General features: G+C 39.5%; 1 protein-coding gene across 4 annotated transcripts in view; it reads left to right on the forward strand.

The window, feature by feature from the left end:
* Window positions 1-20,840, forward strand: part of sardh (sarcosine dehydrogenase) — a 73,280-nt gene that overhangs the window by 38,493 nt on the left and 13,947 nt on the right. For all 4 annotated transcript variants that reach the window (XM_066713122.1, XM_066713125.1, XM_066713124.1 and 1 more), the window contains exons 13-18: window positions 968-1,051; window positions 1,386-1,499; window positions 2,022-2,160; window positions 2,944-3,057; window positions 13,788-13,935; window positions 18,624-18,717. In XM_066713122.1, coding sequence (XP_066569219.1) covers window positions 968-1,051; window positions 1,386-1,499; window positions 2,022-2,160; window positions 2,944-3,057; window positions 13,788-13,935; window positions 18,624-18,717 — 693 coding nt within the window. The remainder of the gene's footprint in view (window positions 1-967; window positions 1,052-1,385; window positions 1,500-2,021; window positions 2,161-2,943; window positions 3,058-13,787; window positions 13,936-18,623; window positions 18,718-20,840) is intronic.

A 20,840-nucleotide genomic window follows, 5' to 3' on the forward strand; every position in this document is an offset into this window, starting at 1 on the left:
AAATCAGTCACAGTAGGATATCATTAGATAATCATTAGGGTAGCAGCAGGTTGTGTAACTTGGTGGTGTAAGATATTAAAGGCCTTTGATTTAGTCTCAAAGGGACTCCTTTTAATTTTGCATCACTCGAGTGGTGGGATGTGATGAACTAGCTGAGTGGTTATTGGGCTCAGGTCTGGGAATCCCAAGGAAGGCCCAGAGAGACATAACAACTAAATGTATTGTGAGACTTTCCTCTGATGAGAAAGGGGATCTGCACATGTTTCTCTCTCTCTCTCTTTTGCATGTTTTCAATTTTACATAATTAAATGCTCCACAAAGTAGACATTCTTTTCCCAGTTGTTTATATCATTATTTTTTATTTAATAATCAATATTTTTTCTTTTTCTTCTTCTTCCCAATAAGCATTCACAACATCTATAGGAAATTCACATAACTGTTTACAAAACAAATTCTTTTTGAATGGCAGTTTGGTCAGTATTTTTTTCCAAATAATTTTGATCTACGCAAATTCTCCTGGCCCGCTGTGGGCTGTCTAAATGCTAGGAAAGCAAAAGGCTACGGTAACTATAATGAATCACCCAAGTATTTTATAACAGTGAGTCATCTCCCTGCTGTACCTGTACAATTGTAACAAAGTTGAAGGAGGGCAAACACCAGAGAATGGCATCTTTCCTTGTAGTCGTGGCACTGGTGTTAACATTACCTCATTAACTGTATGTGTAAAGGAACAAACTTTTCCATCCACAGAGGAATGGTTAAAGGTGCACAACAGCGTCAATCTTTTCCCAGGCGTGGATGTCGCATCCTGCCAGGTAGACTTTGAAAGCTCATCGCTCTAGTTCTAATCTTTCCAAATCATTTAAATGCATCACAGGTTAATTTCCAGAGCTAGGCTTCACTGCAGCTTGGTGATATAAGGGTGTGGTGTTTTCCGCTCTCATGGCTGCCCGTTTCTGTCCTCTAGGAGCTGGTGGCTCAGGGCTGTGTGTTCCAGGAGAGGCATGGCTGGGAGCGTCCGGGCTGGTTTAACCAAGAAGGCCCGGCACCTGTAAGCAAATCCTTTTTTCATTGACCTTTGTGCTTTATTCTGTCTTGGGGTAGGCATTTTGAATCTGATTTGAAAACAATGGGGAACTCAAAGACTACACAACACAACAGGAATTATCGTGTTCCTTTGTGATATGGAAGAGAAGAGATACAGATATAAATATTTAACACACTTTAAGAAATGTATGCAAGGAAATGGGGACACAATTGAAAATGCAGCTAAGACTAGGTGCTTGATGTCTAAAACTGCACTCGAAACTATTTGTTATCTCTGTTGATTAATCAAGATGGACAACATCTAGTTGACGTTTGATTATTTTACGTCATGTTGATAGGTTTTGGACTATGATTATTATGGGGCCTATGATGCATCCAAAAATCATAACTACAAGTATAATGAGCTGCTGACAAGAGAGTATACTTTTGACTTCCCACCCCATCATGATTTGGTGAGTACAAGTTATTTCCTGTCGGAATGTATTCCTCCTCTCCCTTTGTCTAGACCAGGGTAATCTGAAGAATATTGCTTTCTTAGGAGACACCCGTTGACCAGTGAGAAGACTCATCTTCAGTGCATTTCAAAGAGTGATTACAAGAAGTATAACATGCAACAAGAAGCATGCATCCTAGTGCATATGAGCTAAGTAGTTATGGTAATATTTAAGTTATAAAGTTAAGAACACATCAGTAATCAGCAGCAGAAGGGAGCATATCAGTTCAATACAGAAATTGCATAAGAGTTCTGAGATGTTGGCTGTGGTATTACAGGTACAGTCTGAACAGGTGTGTCTTGAGTTGCCAGTAGCCAGACACCGTATTATAAGAACATGAACATGAAAATATAGGGTGTATATAATGAATGAGCTTCCCACATTTCCATCCCCTTTTTTATTGTTTGGTGGTAGGGGGGCTTAGTGTTTCAACATGGTCATCAGCCCTTTGTGTGAATGTGGACCTCTTTCTCGTTTCAGATCAGAGATGAGTGTCTGACGTGCAGGAACGCAGTGGCTGTTTTTGACATGTCTTACTTTGGAAAGTTCTACCTGGTGGGCCCGGATGCCAAGAAGGCCGCGGACTGGCTATTTTCAGCGGATGTTAATAAGCCCATGGGTGAGTATGGCATCCTGTACATGTGGAAGATGGAACATTTTAAGGGAAGGAATAAACTGTTCTAAATTCTTAATCCAATGTCTTTAATATGAATACAAATGTGTTTTCTTTGTTGCAAGGGGATCTGGTAATTTGAAGTTAAACCAGAATGTGAATAATGCTACTGTTTTATTCAGTTTGCAACTGTAAATCACCGTCGTGATTTAATGTAATGTTTTGAACTCTGCTGAGTCATTAAGTTATTCAGTCAGTCACCATGTGAAAGTGCTCTGGAATTAGTCACGTACCAATCAGTGTAGTATCTTGTAAGGCAAACTACTGAATATGAAGGCTCTTTACCCGACTACCCGCCCCCGCCCCCGCCCCATGAGATGGATTTGTGAATGTGAAACTTAAATATTCAGCAAAACAAATTTGTCACAGATGAATTGAGTAAAGTAACATGATGTTCATTAAATTACTTCTGCTAACCACTTTCTTCTGACATCAGCTAGTTAGAGCAATGCATAATGCAGTGAGAGTAATTTTATTTCTATTGCTGGGTGTGGTATGGATCAAATTTTAATTTTCAATTAAAACGAGAATGTAAATGTTCTTGTCATTTTGCATGTCGTAAGGTGATGCAAAAACGGATTGGGTCTCATGTCAGACACATTGATGATTGGCCAGACAGATGACTTAATGGACACTCGATGCAAACTTTAAGGGAATTGCCATTTTGACGCTGGTGTTTTCTTGAGCTGGAGTGAAGACACTGACAGGTTGACCTCTGACCCTGTGCAGGCTCCACCGTCTACACCTGTATGCTGAATAAGAGGGGTGGCACTGAGAGTGATCTTACGGTCAGCCGCATTGAACCAGGCCCGTCCGGCTCTCCTCTTGCTCCTGCTTTCCAAGGTCAGTTACTTGGCAACATGGTCCTGCCACTGCTGGGGAGAGAATTGCTCAAATGAAAAAAGGGCCACTACCAGGGACAGCGAATATGTCCCTATGCAAAGATTACACAGGTGGCCTATGTATTTCACAGCATTCTTGAAGTAAATATCCCAAACAATGAATCAAGAGGTCTTAAAGGGTAGGTGTGATAAGTTATGTTCTTCCTGTTGTTTGTTTCAGTCATTAAAGTGTCCCCTCACATTTGTTTCCATGAAGCTTCCACTTCTTATGTGGACCATTAAATGCACAGTTAGATATGTCTGGGTATGTTCAGTTAGTTTTTATTTTTCCCTGTGCTCTGTGGTTTTCTTTATACAGGTCTTTCATAATTAATAGTAATTAGTATTTTGTAGTGTTTAGTGCTAGTTGTGGAAGTTTGCTTTGCAAAGTGAAGTATAACAAATATCACCTTATTGAGGTTAGTTAAAAAAGTACATTATTTGCCTTTAAAGCCAGTTTAATCTACAGTGTATTTAAAATACCAGAATGCAATAGTATAATTTGGTTATTAATTCACCCACCAAATGAGTAATTTAAAAGACGTTTCCAGGTAACTGATATTCCAAATTGCTCTTCCCAGAGTTCCCCACTGAGATTAATCATACAATTTTGATCAGATCTTATTTTTTTTTTCTCTCTCCATGCTATTTCATGTGCATTTTTCCATGGCTTGACATTTTAATAGACCTGCGTCTGCATCCAAAAAAAAAGTCCTTCTCATGAAAATAGTACCTCTGTTTCCACCAATCACCATGTCCATTTATGTTTCACTGGAGCCTGTTTGTGGTCAGAGAAGCTGTCTTAAAAACACACTATGCTCTCAGGACATTAAAAGCATTTCTGCTGCAATCAGATGGCACGTATAAGGACAGTGCAGAAGGGACCCTAAAACTAATGGTTTCTACCCAGGTTGAACTAAAAGCACACTGACTAATGTGAACTGGGCCTCGATGTCTGTATAGGGTCCCTTCTGCAGTATATTGGTATAATCCCCACCATCCTCTTTAGTGAAAAGAAGGCAGCTTTGTCATCCTTTTTTTTTTTTTTTAAACAGCCATCAAGTTGTTGAAGCAGCAAAGCCTTTTCCTCGGAGAGCTTTGAAATATTAAACGGGTTGTTATGGTAACTGATTTTTATTCAGAGTGCTGATAAGACGGAACGGTGACCTCAGTTTAACAGAAAGTAAGAGAACGGCAGGATACCTACTTGTCTGTGTGGAGGTAGGGCTCTCCTGTACCTCTCTCTCTCTCTCTCTCTCTCCCTCCCTGGAGATGGTCTTTTGTCCGACCTGAAAGCAATGATTGCCAAACAACTAGTCCATTGTTTACATGCTCATCTATTCTGTAGGAAACTAAAGGAAGCCAATCGTTTCAAGCAGTTGACATGAGGGCCTGGAGACTGGTCTGTGTCCCCACTCTGCTATTTAGTTTTATTTTTTTTCAAAGCATAAACCCAGCTCTTGCTCCAGTGAACATATTATCTATTCAGTATCCAGAGAAGCAGAGTACATTTACTGCACGACTTTGCTGCGTGTCTGTTTCAGAGCAATACCTGGACAATTCATATATCAGTACCACTGATGTATCCAGTAAGGATAACACTCACAAAGATAACACGCCATTGATGGTAAACTCTTAATTGATCAATGTTCTTGTTTCTTTTGCTATTATTATTTTTTATTCATCTTACAAATCTTCCTAATGAACATAAACTGACAGCTTGCAGTTTAACGAGGAATGAAAGTACTCCACCTCATGGGCCCCAGTGATCACCTTGCATCTTCATAATGAAATAAAGAGCACTAAAACAAGTTGCCAGCTATATCGCTCTTGTTTCTCAATAATGCATCTGTTTTTCTTCCATTACTGGCAATGCTGTACTAGGCAACATATATCACAATTTAACAGTTTTACAAAAAAAAAAAAGGCAATCTGTAAATCTGACAGGGGTTAGGCTAACTTTTAATATTTCTATGCAGAAAAGATTGTTTTGGATTTACTATAGGTCATTCTTGAATTGTAAAAAGTGGAATCTCACATTTGGACACTTAATAATAAACTTGGAGGATTGATATGGCAAGCCATATTATCATTTAGAGATATCTCTAAATGCATTTAAAGATATCTTCAAATATTTAAAGATATCTCTAAATAATTTAAAGATATCTATAAATTATTTAGAGATATCTGCAAACGGTTTAGATATATCTAAATAAGGTGCTTTTTAAAGATATCTCTAAATGATTTGCAGATATCTCTAAATCATTTAAAGATATCTGCAAATCATTTAGAGATATCTTCAAATAACATCCTTTTCATTTAGAGATATCTTTAAATCATTTAGAGATATCTTCAAATGACTTCCTGTTCATTTAGAGATATCTGCAAATCATTTCAAGATATCTTCAAATGACTTCCTGTATTTTGGCTGAGATTATCACTTCCTGTTTCCTTATTCAGTTACATAGAAATGAATGAACAAGTTAACAGGAAGTGATAATCTTGGGCTACATACAGGAAGTCATTTGAAGATATCTCTAAATGATTTGCAGATATATCTAAATGATTTAAAGATATCTGCAAATCATTTAGAGATATCTGCAAATCATTTAGAGATATCTCTAAATGTACTTTTAAATGAGATCTTTAAATGATTTGCAGATATCTCTAATAGATTTGCAGATATCTTTAAATGATTTAGAGATATCTTTAAATATTTGAAGATATCTGGAATTACTTGAAGATATCTTGAAATATTTGCAGGAATCTTTAAACATTTGAAGATATCTTTAAATGATTTAGAGATATCTCTAAATGATAATTTGGCTTGCCAAAGATTGAACAAATAGAAATTTGGAAAATAACAACTTGTTTAAAATGTAGTAAAGGGCTTTTTTCTCTTTCTATCAAAACCACTTTCGTGGGCAGACTCACTACTTTGCTTTTGTGAGCCGTCGCTGAAGAAATTCAAATGCAAACTTGCTGGCTTTCTCTCTGGATGAATCTTCTAGTGTCAGGGAGCATGAACAGATGCTCTGGGCTATTCATGTATGCTAACAAATGATGTCAGCAAGGCCACAAAACGGCAAGTTGGTTTTGGGGATGTCAGCTCTACAAACATGAAGCAGGCCAGTTAGAAACCATAGTACAGTAATTTAAAACCGAACATTTATACTCGGGGCTACAGGAAACCATAGCAATATGTATTGATTAATGGAGAGCGATGTTTTGTACAGGTTATGTGGTACTGTTTGTCACTGATTTTATTTGCATGCAGTGTGGCCAGTTTTTCAGTGACGTGGATATACCTTGATTGGAGACCAGCTCACAGCCTGCATTAGGGAGGCTTTGAATCATCCCTGACCTCTGTTTACAGACACCTCCATAGAAGACACTGGCTTCTCTCTCTTGAACCTTGAGCTAATGGACTCATTGCGCATTGGACAGGTTTGGTTTGGAAAGAAATAACAATCAAATAAAGACCGTACATTGTGAGCAAATGTCATTAAAATATATAGTAGCTGGGCAACCAAGCATTCTAATAAGGGGCAGAGGGGCTAATAGAAGCTGATGTTCAGCTTGAAAAGGTTTTATTGAAGGAAATGAATTAGCACTGGATTGCCAAGCTCCATCTGTTAGAGGTGATATTCTCATTTAGTGTACTTACTCACAGCCCAGTAAATGCAAATGTAAAATATGAAGCATTGTATCACTGCATTCCAAATATATATACAGTGAGGGGAAAAAAGTATTTGATCCCCTGCTGATTTTGTACGTTTGCCCACTGACAAAGAAATGATCAGTCTATAATTTTAATGGTAGGTAGGTTTTATACAGGTAATGACCTGAGATTAGGAGCAGTCTCTTAAAGGGAGTGCTCCTAATCTCAGCTCGTTACCTGTATAAAAGACACCTGTCCACAGAAGCAATCAATCAATCAGATTCCAAATTCTCCACCATGGCCAAGACCAAAGAGCTGTCCAAGGATGTCAGGGACAAGATTGTAGACCTACACAAGGCTGGAATGGGCTACAAGACCATCGCCAAGCAGCTTGGTGAGAAGGTGACAACAGTTGATGCGATTATTCGCAAATGGAAGAAACACAAAATAACTGTCAGTCTCCCTCGGTCTGGGGCTCCATGCAAGATCTCACCTCGTGGAGTTTCAATGATCATGAGAACAGTGAGGAATCAGCCCAGAACTACACGGGAGGATCTTGTTAATGATCTCAAGGCAGCTGGGACCATAGTCACCAAGAAAACAATTGGTAACACACTACGCCGTGAAGGACTGAAATCTTGCAGCCCCCGCAAGGTCCCCCTGCTCAAGAAAGCACATGTACAGGCCCGTCTGAAGTTTGCCAACATCTGAATGATTCAGAGGAGAACTGGGTGAAAGTGTTGTGGACCAAAATCGAGCTCTTTGGCATCAACTCAACTCGCCGTGTTTGGAGGAGGAGGAATGACCCCAAGAACACCATCCCCACCATCAAACATGGAGGTGGAAACATTATGCTTTGGGGGTGTTTTTCTGCTAAGGGGACAGGACAACTGCACCGCATCAAAGGGACGATGGACGGGGCCATGTACCATCAAATCTTGGGTGAGAACCTCCTTCCCTCAGCCAGGGCATTGAAAATGGGTCGTGGATGGGTATTCCAGCATGACAATGACCCAAAACACACAGCCAAGGCAACAAAGGAGTGGCTCAAGAAGAAGCACATTAAGGTCCTGGAGTGGCCTAGCCAGTCTCCAGACCTTAATCCCATAGAAAATCTGTGGAGGGAGCTGAAGGTTCGAGTTGCCAAACGTCAGCCTCGAAACCTTAATGACTTGGAGAGGATCTGCAAAGAGGAGTGGGACAAAATCTCTCCTGAGATGTGTGCAAACCTGGTGGCCAACTACAAGAAACGTCTGACCTCTGTGATTGCCAACAAGGATTTTGCCACCAAGTACTAAGTCGAAGGGGTCAAATACTTATTTCCCTGATTAACATGCAAATCAATTTATAACTTTTTTGAAATGCGTTTTTCTGGATTTTTTTGTTGTTATTCTGTCTCTCACTGTTAAAATACACCTACCATTAAAATTATAGACTGATCATTTCCTTGTCAGTGGGCAAACGTACAAAATCAGCAGGGGATCAAATACTTTTTTCCCCCACTGTATGTGTGTGTGTTGGTGCAGTGGGGGTTGTGGGAAGTGTGGACTGCAGTATACTAGTGGTAAGCCCGAAGCAAGCATGCAGTCATCAACGTCTAGGTGAGGACCATTAAACAGAAATGACTGTTTGGATGTCAAAGGACCGGTATCACATGAAATGTCATGTGTTAAGTTAATTGGATACAGCCCTAGCACTTGGCATACACCAGTTCCTCCTCCTTCTCTCAAACTACCCACTCCTAAAATCAAGAACTGAATGCCTTAGCATACATGTTCTCCAGCATTGATTTACTGTAGTCCTCTCCAGTTGGCCTTTCACTTCAGTGCAGGATGCAACAGCTCATGGGGAAACCACTAATTAAGTGCTACAAAGTCAACATAATCAGGGTGGGAAGCAATGAGTGATTCCAGCTGAGAGAGATGTAGCTTGCATTCAAAGGCTTGTTATGGAGCAGCATTGGATTGAAGGAAAACTGTAGACTGCAGTGAGAATCAATGAGATATGAAAGCTAGCAGCTTGGAATGCTGGGGTTCTCACCCATAAAACTATGTGGACTTTTGTTCCTTCTGTTTAGTATGAAGTGCTTATTAAGCAGGTGGTAACCTTCCATTCAAGTTTTTGTAATCTACACATAGCCTCAACAATCAACAACAACTTACATATATTCATAACCACTAAACCTGCTATAAAGAGAATGCTTAGGAAATAATGCGAAAGACAAGCCAACTTTTGTACAGTAAAGTGTTGAAGCCACTGGGTGAGAGTGCAGCCCCCACTGTGAGAGGTAAATCACAACACTGGGTACAGCTTGAAGAGGACTTAAATAGGAGGCAGACTTTCAGAAATGAGACGTTGCGCTGTATCAAGGTCAGCTAGATTTTATTCACATGTGCTAGACTGAGTCTTGATGCTGACTTTAACACTCTTCCCTGGTAATGTATATCGTAGGATCTTATTTTCCCATACTGTTGACCAGGGAGTACAATATCTCTTTTTCCTCCGGACAGGGATGCTAAAGCTGGAAGCAATCTGAAAACAAACACAGGATTGTGGGGCAAAAAGGCTTTACAGCTTCCTACGAGTACACTGCAGAGCTCCTTAAGGAATCCTTTATTTTATCGGTGAAAGAAGTCCTGAAAGATTTATTTAGTGTGATTCCTGCAGGAAATGCTTAAATGTCTGTATTTCACTGATCCTCGACTTGGATTCATGAATCATAAATCATAAACCATACTATATTATACTGGAGAAGGGAAGCCAGGACGGCTCTTGAAGTTCACTCTCAAGGTCTCTCTCCAGGCTTCACTTCAGTGGAATACCTTCTGGTTATGGCTGGTCATCATTCACTAGCCTGTATCTGAAGAGTGGTCAGAAAAAAGCCATAGCTTCCGGCAGCCCTTATTGGACTGGAAGATCTTCACTGGCTTGAGGATAGTGTGGGAGAGTGGTGGCAGTGTGAATCTGTACATGGGTTTTCACATTGCTATTCCTGATACCAGAATCACAAGTGAGATTCTTGAGAACGCCTGCAGCCATTTCCTGCTGCCACAAGTCGCAGGGTCTCAAGATACCCATGTTGCTTTAAAGCCGGGGGAGCAAAACCCAGTCTGACAGCTAGGGTTTCACTGCACCTTGAAGAAGCACATCTTCTGCAACCAATGTGAAGGTTAAGCTCAGACAACTGTTGGATTATGGCTTAATAACAATTCACATAATTGATGTTCACATCCCCTAGTATCAATGCATTTAGCTGAGTATGTTGTACCATTTTAGTAGTCTTAAAGGGAAGGTTCCACTCATTCTAAAATCACGCGTTTACACGTCTTTGTGTTGTAGTGTGTACGTAAGATGCATAGCACTCTTCCAGATAGTCCATCACATAAGCAACTTAGATGTTTTAAAAAATGTATAACATACACAATAATAGCGAATGGCAAACTTCACCATGTAAGCAAAGACTCATACAACCGTGATTTTGGAACAAGTGGGACCTTCCTTTTAAGGATCCCACTATGTCCAGAACTATCTGTTAGTAAAATCCTCCGGGTAGTACATGTTTTAGTTCCTGCTTTGCTTGTGGAAGCATTTTGGTGCTGTGTTTCTTTTAGTTTTTTGTTTCAATAATATGGATTTGATTGTATCTTAGTCTTTGCTGGAAAGCAATTCCTCTGGTCATCTGAAGAGCCGCTAGTGGTTTTTGGATCCAGTTGGTGTGTCTCGCTATATCATGCATTCCTCCTTGCTTTCCAGTCAGTGTGTTCAATCTAAGGGGCGCACATGTGTTTAATGCTCCATTACATTGCACAGCTGCATTCATGCACTGGGACTTGTGCAGTGTGCATGTTATTCAGTGGCTTTTTCAGTTGGTCAGATATGGAAAATGTGAGACAGTTGTCCATCCTTCTGCCCATTTCTCTTAGGTTGCATTTAATATAGATTGTGTTTGAGTTGTAATGGAGAATGGCCTTCAGTCAACTGTCACACAAAATCTGCTGTCTGGTAAGAAACAAGGAATATATATATATTTCCTCCCCTTACAAAAGGCACAGATTTTAGGCCATTTCTGCCCAACCCCAATGGAAATAATTTAACCCCTGTCATCCACTTAAAAATAATTATGGATTATTCAGCCATAGAGGCACTGTTTATGTACAGATATTTGGTACTTTCAGAGGCTTTTCAACATCAATGACATTTACTGGTAACTTTTTGACTTCCCTTGATTAATAAATCATATGAATACATGTGAAATGCATTATGAAGTGATGCATTCATATTCAGTGTACACTGGGGTTCTTTGTAATTGTGTTATAATGAAAGACCTTTATTTCAATGTATTACCTTTCACCTCTGTGGCTTTTTTTCCCTTCTACAACATAGGGAAGCTTTGAAATTCAATTATACTCAAAAATTGCCATCAGTTCTCCTTGTAGCGTGTCTATGCACACATTAACTGCATGTGACCCCTTTGCATTTCACATTGCGTGTAAAGCGCTCCTCGAGGGACACAGCCAGCAGGGCCTTAAGAAGTCTATCAATCAAAAAACAGCCAGCCAATGTGTTAACTGATCAGGCAGAACAGGAGATGCTTCAGCTCTGTTTCATGTTAGGGCACGTTTACGCAGAGGCTGCCGGCAGGACCCTTCCTCTCAAAGGGAATGTGCCCTAACAGCTCGAAACAAAAGCACTGATGCGGTAGCCATGAAAGGTAAAAGCTGCATGACACAGCGAGGTTTGGTAGGCCCAGAGTCGTGCTTGCTGGTCTGAGGAACTGTAGGTAGTGTCATGACCCATGAGGGGTCACCACGCCAGAGCCAGGGGAGGTCACTGACCTCAGCGGAAAGGACATATTGCTGAAGCAACTCAGGTGGCGGATGACTTGCAATGAGTTCTATGAAAATGCCAGGGCTTTCACTGAAGCAAGGCTGATCTCCTCTTGACCAATGAGAAATACTGAGTGACCAAAAGAGAACAGGCACAGCACAGACAAGCAGTGGATAAAATCACTGCCAGTAACTTTATTACAGTAAATCAGTTTGGTTATTGTTTTTTTTCTTTTTCTTCTTCTTTCAGGTGGCGATTTTATTTATTTATTTGATCTTTTATATATACATAACTAGTACTTCCTTTTCTGTTATACTACCAGTATAAGTTAACAGTTTTGTCTGTATACATGTTTTCATTTTCTGTGGAGGCTATTGCATTTTCAGGCTTTGCCTGTTAACTAAATTTATTACACTACCCTGCTGCACAGTTTCAGATCTAGTACAGAGACCTACCTACCTGTCATTGTCCTGTTTCTGACCTCTTTGTCAGCAATGTCAGTTTATTGCTAAAATGTAACCGTACGTGCAGACGTTGAATATACCATACAGAACGTTGTTTCCTCAATTAACTAATCTGATTAGTTACAAAGATGCAAGCCTCGAAAATGGATTATAATAATTATTATAATCATTTTAATTGCATTTTCATTAAGGTACTGATGCACTTGAGAAGAGATGAGGAAATAAATAGTTGTCTCTCTCTTGCATTAGCATTGTATCAAAAGCCCAGGAGCAAGCTTGAGTGTGCTCTTCTTCTAGTTCACCTGCATTTAGTGGAATTTAAGATGGTGATTTGCACTTTTAGCTACATGAAAAGCCATTAAGCAGCTTAATTTGCTATTCTGCTTTAATTTATTATTAGATCACAGAGCAGCAACCAAAGACAAAGAAATGGATTGACTACTACCATGTCTCTGCATTCATTTCCCTGTTGCAAATCTTATTTTTATGATGAGGTAGAGGTCTAACAGCAGCCATTTTATTTGGCATGTTGGGTCATATCCCTAAAGTATTCCAATTTTAAATTTGCAGAGGGGAAAGAAGTGACTTATAGAATAGAATACCATCGAGGGGACAAACATCCTTAATTTCTGTGACACCAAGTTTGTGATGTAGTGCAGTGACACCTAAAGCATCTCGCCATCCTTGAATGCATGTTGTAGAGTGGAACAGACTTGATATTGTGCTGGGCTCCAGGTTTCTTTTCAGAAGTTGAAAGCAGTACTTTGAGATTTGGCTTTCCAATTAAAATGTGCAGCTCACTCTACATGTGATTTTGCACCAGCTTGTTCTAAATGCCTGCAGAGTACACTGCTCAACGCACTACGTGCTGTATGTGTCACCATGTGTAATAAAGACATACTAGCAGTCCTCATATCAGGAATCCTTTAATGGAAAGTGTTCAATCTTAAATGCAACAAGAATGACAGGTCTCAGGTGGTGTATATTGCCTGCATTGACTGAGCAAAAGGGTGGATCTCAAATGAGAAGGAATGATCAAGTTGTGCAATTCGTTTGTTTGAAATAGCAATGTGCAGGTTTTGCAGAACCGAAGGCACAATACCTGCTTAGCCATAAACCACAACCCTGGTCATTACGAATACATCGTATACCAAAGCAATTCTAATTTATCACACTTCAGAGCTGTCTTTGGCTGACCTTCCAGACAGCTGTGCCAAGGGGTTGCATGAGAGAGAATGCTGTGAAGTTGCTGAAGGCAACCTGACTGTTTTCCACAAAGATCTGAACCTACATGAATCTGATGATGCACAATTAATGTATTATGATCCCTGGGTTGAATAGGAGCTCAATCAATTATACATTAACGTCTTGCACTGGATAATACAGATTCTCTTGATTTGTATGAAAATCCAGTCATCCCAGGAAACTTGGTTAAAACAAGAGCAGGATCGAACACCCAGGCTTTGGGTGACTAAAGTGTTCAGTGTCTCCTTATGCTGTGGTTGCCATGTTTTCCATGGAAATGTGCAAAAAAGTATATCTTGCCCATATCAACACATACTGAAATGTGACCAAAACAATTATTAAAAAATGTTAACCATCAAAAATGTAAACTCCCCATATCTCAGAATGTTAAGTTAGATAACGTTTTAGGTTCCTACTGATTGGCATGCCTCTTAGCTTCTCCTCCCAGCTGCCTAACACATCCTCAGGGGTGTCATCTTTCTGTCTTTATCTTAGGAGATGCATACTACTTGGCCATTGGGGGCGGTGTGGCGGAGCACAACTGGTGTCACATTCACACTGTACTTCAGGACATGAAGTTCCAGTGTCAGCTCCTGGACTGCTCTGAGGACATGGGCATGATCAGCATTCAGGGCCCACAGAGGTTGGTATGATGACATTAACTGACATTGATTGTGAAATTGAAGTGTATAGATGTTGGCTGCACAAAGCTGTTTAAGAAGTCTAAGGAAGGCACAGCATTTTGAAACTGTACTGTCAAAATCAGCAATCGACAATGAGCATGTTGAGCAAATACCAAATTAACATGTTGACTTGAATGGGCTCCTCCCCTATTGTAAACGCTATGTTCTTCCGCAAAGGAAGATGGTTGATCCGTTACTGAACACTGGACACTCTATCCCAGTTTTAAAATAGGTGATATGGAGTTCTTTCAAGTTTGGAACTTTAATAAAATAATGAAAAATCAGACTTTCTCTTTTCCCAGTTTCCACATGGCAACACCTCAAGGGATGCTTTGGATACTAAAAGGCATCTATAAGGCATCAGTGTGTGAAATCTGTGTTAGGCAGTAGAAAAAGTGGGAGGCTGGTATCATTCTGCCCAAGTCAGAGGGAGCTGAATGGCAAAGGAGATTGAAAGGGGCACAGTGTGAGGTATTTGTCATATACACGCCAGATGAAAAGCACATTTCTTTCAAGTAGAACTGCACTTAAAACACTTACCCCTTGCGTATCGGAAGCACTTGCTGCTCATGCATGTAATGTATTCAGCCTTTGCCTTCCATTCTTCCTGTCCTGTTTTGAGGTGCTTAAAAATCATTTTTCTCATTTTGCAATGGGTGCTGCGACTTCACAGTGTGATTCAGTGTTTCCCATCTGCCTTAATTTGCATCATTGTGAATGTACATTTTAATGCATATTAATGGCCCTGAAGAGGCTGACTGCAACATATGCTTGGTAGTTATACCACCATTTGAAAAGGGGATTAAAATAAAAGACAATACTACAAGCCACTGAGGAAACATGAAAAGTCTCTCATAGAAGAGAAAAGCGACATCTTCAGTGTGCCTTATTAATCATTAGCAATGGAGGAGGTTAAGGTGTTTCTTTGGTGTGTGGTTAACTCATAGGAAAAATACTTATTCCCCCTCACTTCTTTGGATCACTGCTGATAGAAATCCCATCAAACATGCATAAAGCTTCAGAGAAAATTGAGCTCATTCTACTGTTAACATCTTTCTCTTCCACCCACCCTTTCCAAGAAAACTGTCGGATGTTATATGTGTCAGTAGTGATGTAATTAGAAAGTTCGTACCTTTCAGGTGATCTGGTGCGACCTTGTCACATCACACACACGTCCCAGGAAGTCAGTGACATTGAGAAATTCTGTGCCCAGCATTTGCTTCTCTCTGTGTGTCTGCAAAGCTGCTGCTTTCACTTTACAAAGGAAATTCTGACTTTGTTTTGTGTGGATCTATCTGCTGACGATGTTTTGTTGAAAATGGTATAACCAAAGGGAGTGGAAGACTGTGGTGCATACTGGAGATAAAGCTGGGTTCTAGCTACTGATATAAAAAAACATAAACCTCTTTTGGACTTGGACCATCTGTGTTTGAGTATTTGACTATTCAACCTATACAAATTAGTGTTTTGCTTGCCTAATAAGAATGTCGAGCAAACACTAACCATCTGAGCTTTGATTTTGTTTCTGAAAGGAGGAAAACTTAACTGTGGCAGAGAATAAATCAAAACTTTGACGCACGTGCCAATCACAAATGTCAAACCCAGTACTTGATGCCAGGTATCTATTTAGACATAGGACAAAAACACAATTCATAACCCACCAACAAGAACAAGGTTTCTTACTTTCCACTTCCACTTATGTTAATATGTGCTTGGCTATTGATGAGGGAAACTTATGACTGCAGCACTCCCATATGTTTAGCATTCTCCGCAAACTCTTGGTGCACAGATTGTTATTTTAAATTCCCTGCAGCGTTGCCGAGTGGCTTAAAGTGGGCTGAGGGTCTTTTATCTTCAGATGTGCAGTTGTCACTTCCAGAGGGACTCTAAAATGATCCTGTAAATATATTTAATGGACTTTTACATGAGCGCACATTCGTTAAAAAAGGAACATGGATCTTGTAATTCTAAACGGCAAACATGAATATATGAAAAAGCATTTTCATAATGCGTTCACAATGCACATTCACCCACAGCGACATGCACACAGATATTGCGATGCTGAGTGATTCTTATACAGTGTTATTGTGAGGGAATATTCACCCTTCAGGAGGAGTATGATTCATACAAATAGCATACGAAGAGTGTATGAATCCATTATTTCAGTGTAAAGGGGATCATTGAAAAACAGAATGCTCTATTAATTTATTCACATGAAACTGTCCTTGATATTGCAGTCATAACGGTCAGCCATTCTGTATTCCATAGGCTCCAAAGTTTTGCTTAACCCCTGACTCTCCCGTCGAGCACAAAGTTTACTTGCAATTGTTCCCTCTGGTATTTTAGGTCCAGGCTATGGTAAGGGTCTGGGTTTGGTACCAAGCAAGTTAATCTTCCATTATGGATAGGGTAGTAGGGTCTGACATAGTTAGAAATGTGGACCTTGGCTAGGGTTTGGATTTTGGATGCTGGTTGCATTATTTGTTTGGGACTAAATTTAAGCATGTTACTGAAGTTCTGGTTAGGTATAGATACAGGTGAAAATGGACATGCTATTACAGCTCAGTTTAGATTATATTCTGAGGATAGTTTTGATGAGTTAAGTTAAATTGTTTTAAAAAAACTTTAAAAATATGGGGTAGGATTAGGAATTTCCCATTCAGTTTTGGCTTCACCTTCCCATAGGGTTAGAATTGCATTTGTACTGGGTAGATTAAGATGCAGACGGGGTATAGCTAAAAATATGGTTATTAGCTGGGCAAATTGTCAACATTTTAATTAATAAGTACTGTATATATGCGTGTAAACCCTTGATGTTTGTCTCATTAAAGGTTTACACTCTAAGTAAGACCAATAGCAGGGGTTATTGAGTTCAGGTGTAATGGTTATGAATAATACACCATACAGTACTAATCCACATCTGTTCTGATATATGAAGCATGGTGTTGATGTCGGAATGAAGTGATCTCTTCTCAATGCAATAACGATTGTGAAATAACGTAATATTATCCCATTTTAACTCAATGATTTGTTATTCTCTGTGGCACTGATGAGCTTCTGTACTTTTCCCCTTTCTTAAAATGAGATCAGATGTTTTACAGCATGATGAAACCTGTCAAAAGTGGTTCATTTCAGGCAGGTCAGCCTGTAAAAAGGGTCAAGTTGTAGGCTCTTGGATAATTGATTACATTATGAAAAAAAAGCTTTTTAATCTTCTAGCAAACTGGTTGAAATTAATGACAGGGCAGGTCAGATAATCAGCTACTCAGGTTTTTTCCCTCAACAATAATTGGAGCTTTTCGTTAATTACCACACCCCAACCAGCAGTCGTTTATTTCTTCTATACTGCATTACATGCCTTTAAATAATATATCTACATGTTTACCCTATAAGGTATGCATTACTGGGGTTAAGTTATTTTTCTGCTTTGAAGCATGAAAACTTTTAAATATTAGAGTATGCCACCCAAACATTTGCATTTTGTTTAAGAGGCTGTGCTCATTAATTTTTCAGTGTTTTATATTAAGACTCACATTCGTTTTGTAAGTAATCAATTATAAATCTGCCTCCTTCCTCTGGGATGGAGGTTTGTGTGTTAATACAGTTTCCCCATAGTTTTGAAAGCTCAATAATGGAACACGAACAGGAAAAACAATGCTGGTAAAGACATTGTTGAAACACTTCTTAAAAGACTGCAGTTCCTGTCGAGATTTATGATTCTGTGGGAATGCCGGTGGGGAATTTATTGTCAATGTGGTTGACTATCTAGAAAATGGTGGCCACTCAGTTTTCTGTTTGACCAACTCATGAATATACAAGGCTGTAAATGCTGAATGTTCTTTCAATATCCTTAAATGACAGACTGAAGGCAGACAATTTAAATGGTCTTTTTAATTAGTTTTTCTGTAAACATTTGTAATTTACACTCTATTCCCTGGTTATATCACAAGACCAAATGCTGTTTAAAACAGAAAGAAAAAGGGTGTTTAAAAAAGTATTTCAATCTCACTCATCATGGTTTATCAATTTTGAAAATGGCGAGCTTTTGGGAAATTTCAAAAGCAGAAAGAGATAAAGCATTAGGGCACTAACCTTTTTCCAAAGAACATCTTTGTTTGGCACTCTATATTACTGTGTTACAGCGAATAGACTTAGCCAGATGCAAAATGCATTGGCTGGATCTGTCAGGCACCAGAAGACTCTTTTCCAGGGCTGAATTCTGTTAAGAAAATGAAAAAGGAAATATTTGAAGATCACTCATCATGATTAATCATGTTTGAAAGTGGTAGGCTTGGGGGGGGATTGCCAGGGTAAATCCAAAAAACTGAAAGATCTAAAGCATTAGGGCAGTAAGCCTTTTCCAAGAACTTCTTTGTTCTTACGTTAAAATCTGCTGTAGCCATCAAGAAGAAGACAGCAGTCTGAAGCTTCTGCTCTCCAACATGACAGCAAACAGACTTGTATGCCTTCATTAACTTTCATAGGGAAACAAGCCAGCCCAATGTGATCAGTGCTTTTTAAAACTGCAAGGTTGATTTATGCTCTTATTGAATTAGCCCCTACCAGAGATTGATATGCATCTGTATGTCCAAAGCCCCTGCACCCTCACACCGGTTCTTGACTTTGCTCTTCTTGTTTGCCTCTTCAGCCGTTCTGTTCTCCAGGAGGTCTTGGACTCTGACCTGAGCAACACAGCCTTTCCCTTTTCAACACACAAAGTTGTGAAAGCAGCAGGACATTACGTAAGTAATAAAATAAAATAAAATTCTTGTGTTAAGTGGCTTCAGTATGCAGGCTCATCTGGCCGTCATAACAAAGTAAAATGTTTGCTTCTTAGCAGTGCATTGTGTGGCTCTGTACTTTTAAAGAGTTTCTTGGGCAAACCCTTTGACTGAAAAGACAGGTGAGGGGATGCAAATTATAGCAAAAGGAATAAACCTGACTGATAAACCAGCTTCTGGTGTGTGAATGACTTTCAGAACTGAAACATGAAAACCGAGTTTTGAAGTCATGTGACTAATCTGACACACAGCTGTTGTTACAGAACCCCATCCTTTGCTCCAACCACTGAAACATCAGGAATGAATGAACAATGAAGGTTTTTCATTTGTGAATTTTTCTGATGTTGCTAAATATGGGATGAAAGCCTTAGGACTCTGCTTACCTCAGATGACAGTTTGAGGCTTATTTTAGTTGGTGCATCCAGAAAAAAGTTTGTGCTTCTCATGTAGGATGCTTTAAGTTGCCCCTTCCATCTGGTTCATTGATCTACCTAAAAAGCACTTAAGACACATCTGCTGTGCATTTTAAAATTAATCAACAGAGCTGAAGATTGCTGGTGCTCCACCAAGACGAGTGTATCTTCTTCAATGTAATTAGCTTGGTTTGTATTAATATTAAAGTTTAATATGTTAAAAGCAATTCGATTTTCACTGTTTTCTGCAGCTGAGCTTTTATGTGCTGGATGTACAGTACTGCTGACTGCTGGTTGTTGGGGGGGTGGAAGTCAGCATTTGAAAATAATAATTTTTATTACTACTATTAATGTTATTTAGATGGCATTTGTTGGGGTCAAGGAGATGACAGTGGAGCCTAACCATGTGTGGAAGAGACTGAGGGAAATGCCTTCTACAGTGAATTGCTTAGTTTAAGCTTGTAGTGCTAATTAATGGGTGCCACTTTAACAAGCCTGAAATTAATTAAGACTGCAGCTGTTGGAGCAGTAAATTGCAATTCACTAAAATTGATTGTTTTAACAAGATTTAGTTATAAGTAAGCAAATATATAAATAATTACATCTTCTGTCGTTAAATTATGTAATCCCATGGGCAATTCATAATTGTTTCTGGGACATTCTTTCAGAATAAGATGCATCGATCCATGCGCATTGCATTCTGTGGTTCATTATTATGCAGGTGACAATGACCCAAATTCAAGCATCAAAGATCTTTACATCGGTGTTGCAATGGTTTTAATAAGGAAGTAAGGTTGCTGGTTTACTAGGTGTTAATTATTGGTTGAGCCACACCTGAGGGGAAACATCTTTTCACAGTCCAGCTTACTTCTCTTTAGAAATATATGAAGAGACTCATGTCTCCCATCACTGTAGCCTGTTCATTCTGGGCCTGCCTCTCTGACAACACATGGGAGCCAGAAGGGAATTCATTTAATCCCCTAAGTAAAACACCAGAATCAAACCATTTGGGGAGAACAGGCCGGTGGAGTAATTTTTATGAATTATTTGATGAGCCTGCATGCTTTTGATTTCCAATACCATGCATGTCCGAAAGGGCGGTTCAGGCTATGGACGCGTTTTAATCATGGCTGATATAATTGGAATTGCGTGGAGACCCTCCTGATCAACTTTGTCAGTGATTCTCTGCCTGTCCTTGCATTGAGATTAATGAGGGTTTTAAAAATACCTTTCTTTTCTTCTTGTAAAGATTCTTGATTTCTGTTATCTGGTTTATACGTGGTGAAGTACATATGTGGTGGTGGCCCACACTGATGCCGAGGCAGCAGTCTGGTTGCCTCCTACTAGAACAACACATTTGTTGCTGCTGACGTCAGAACATCTTAAAGCTTTGAAGCTAATGAATTTAAGCTATAAATCTTTTCTGTGGAGCCCTGGCTTTCATTTACTAGATTTCAGACCTGAGCAAAGTAAGAATAGATGGATGTTTCTCAGAGTAGTGAACCCCCCCCCCACCCCTTCATCAGTGCCTGTGAAAATCATTTCTAATTCATCTCTACAATAGGTTCTTCCAAGGTTACAGAGCCACATAGTTAGAAACAAGAGTAAATACTTCACGTTGTTGATCCTTGTCACTTTAACCCCATAATGCATGAAGCCTCTGGAACCAGT

This window comes from Amia ocellicauda, chromosome 9 (assembly GCF_036373705.1).
Source record: "Amia ocellicauda isolate fAmiCal2 chromosome 9, fAmiCal2.hap1, whole genome shotgun sequence".
Lineage (NCBI taxonomy): Eukaryota > Metazoa > Chordata > Actinopteri > Amiiformes > Amiidae > Amia > Amia ocellicauda.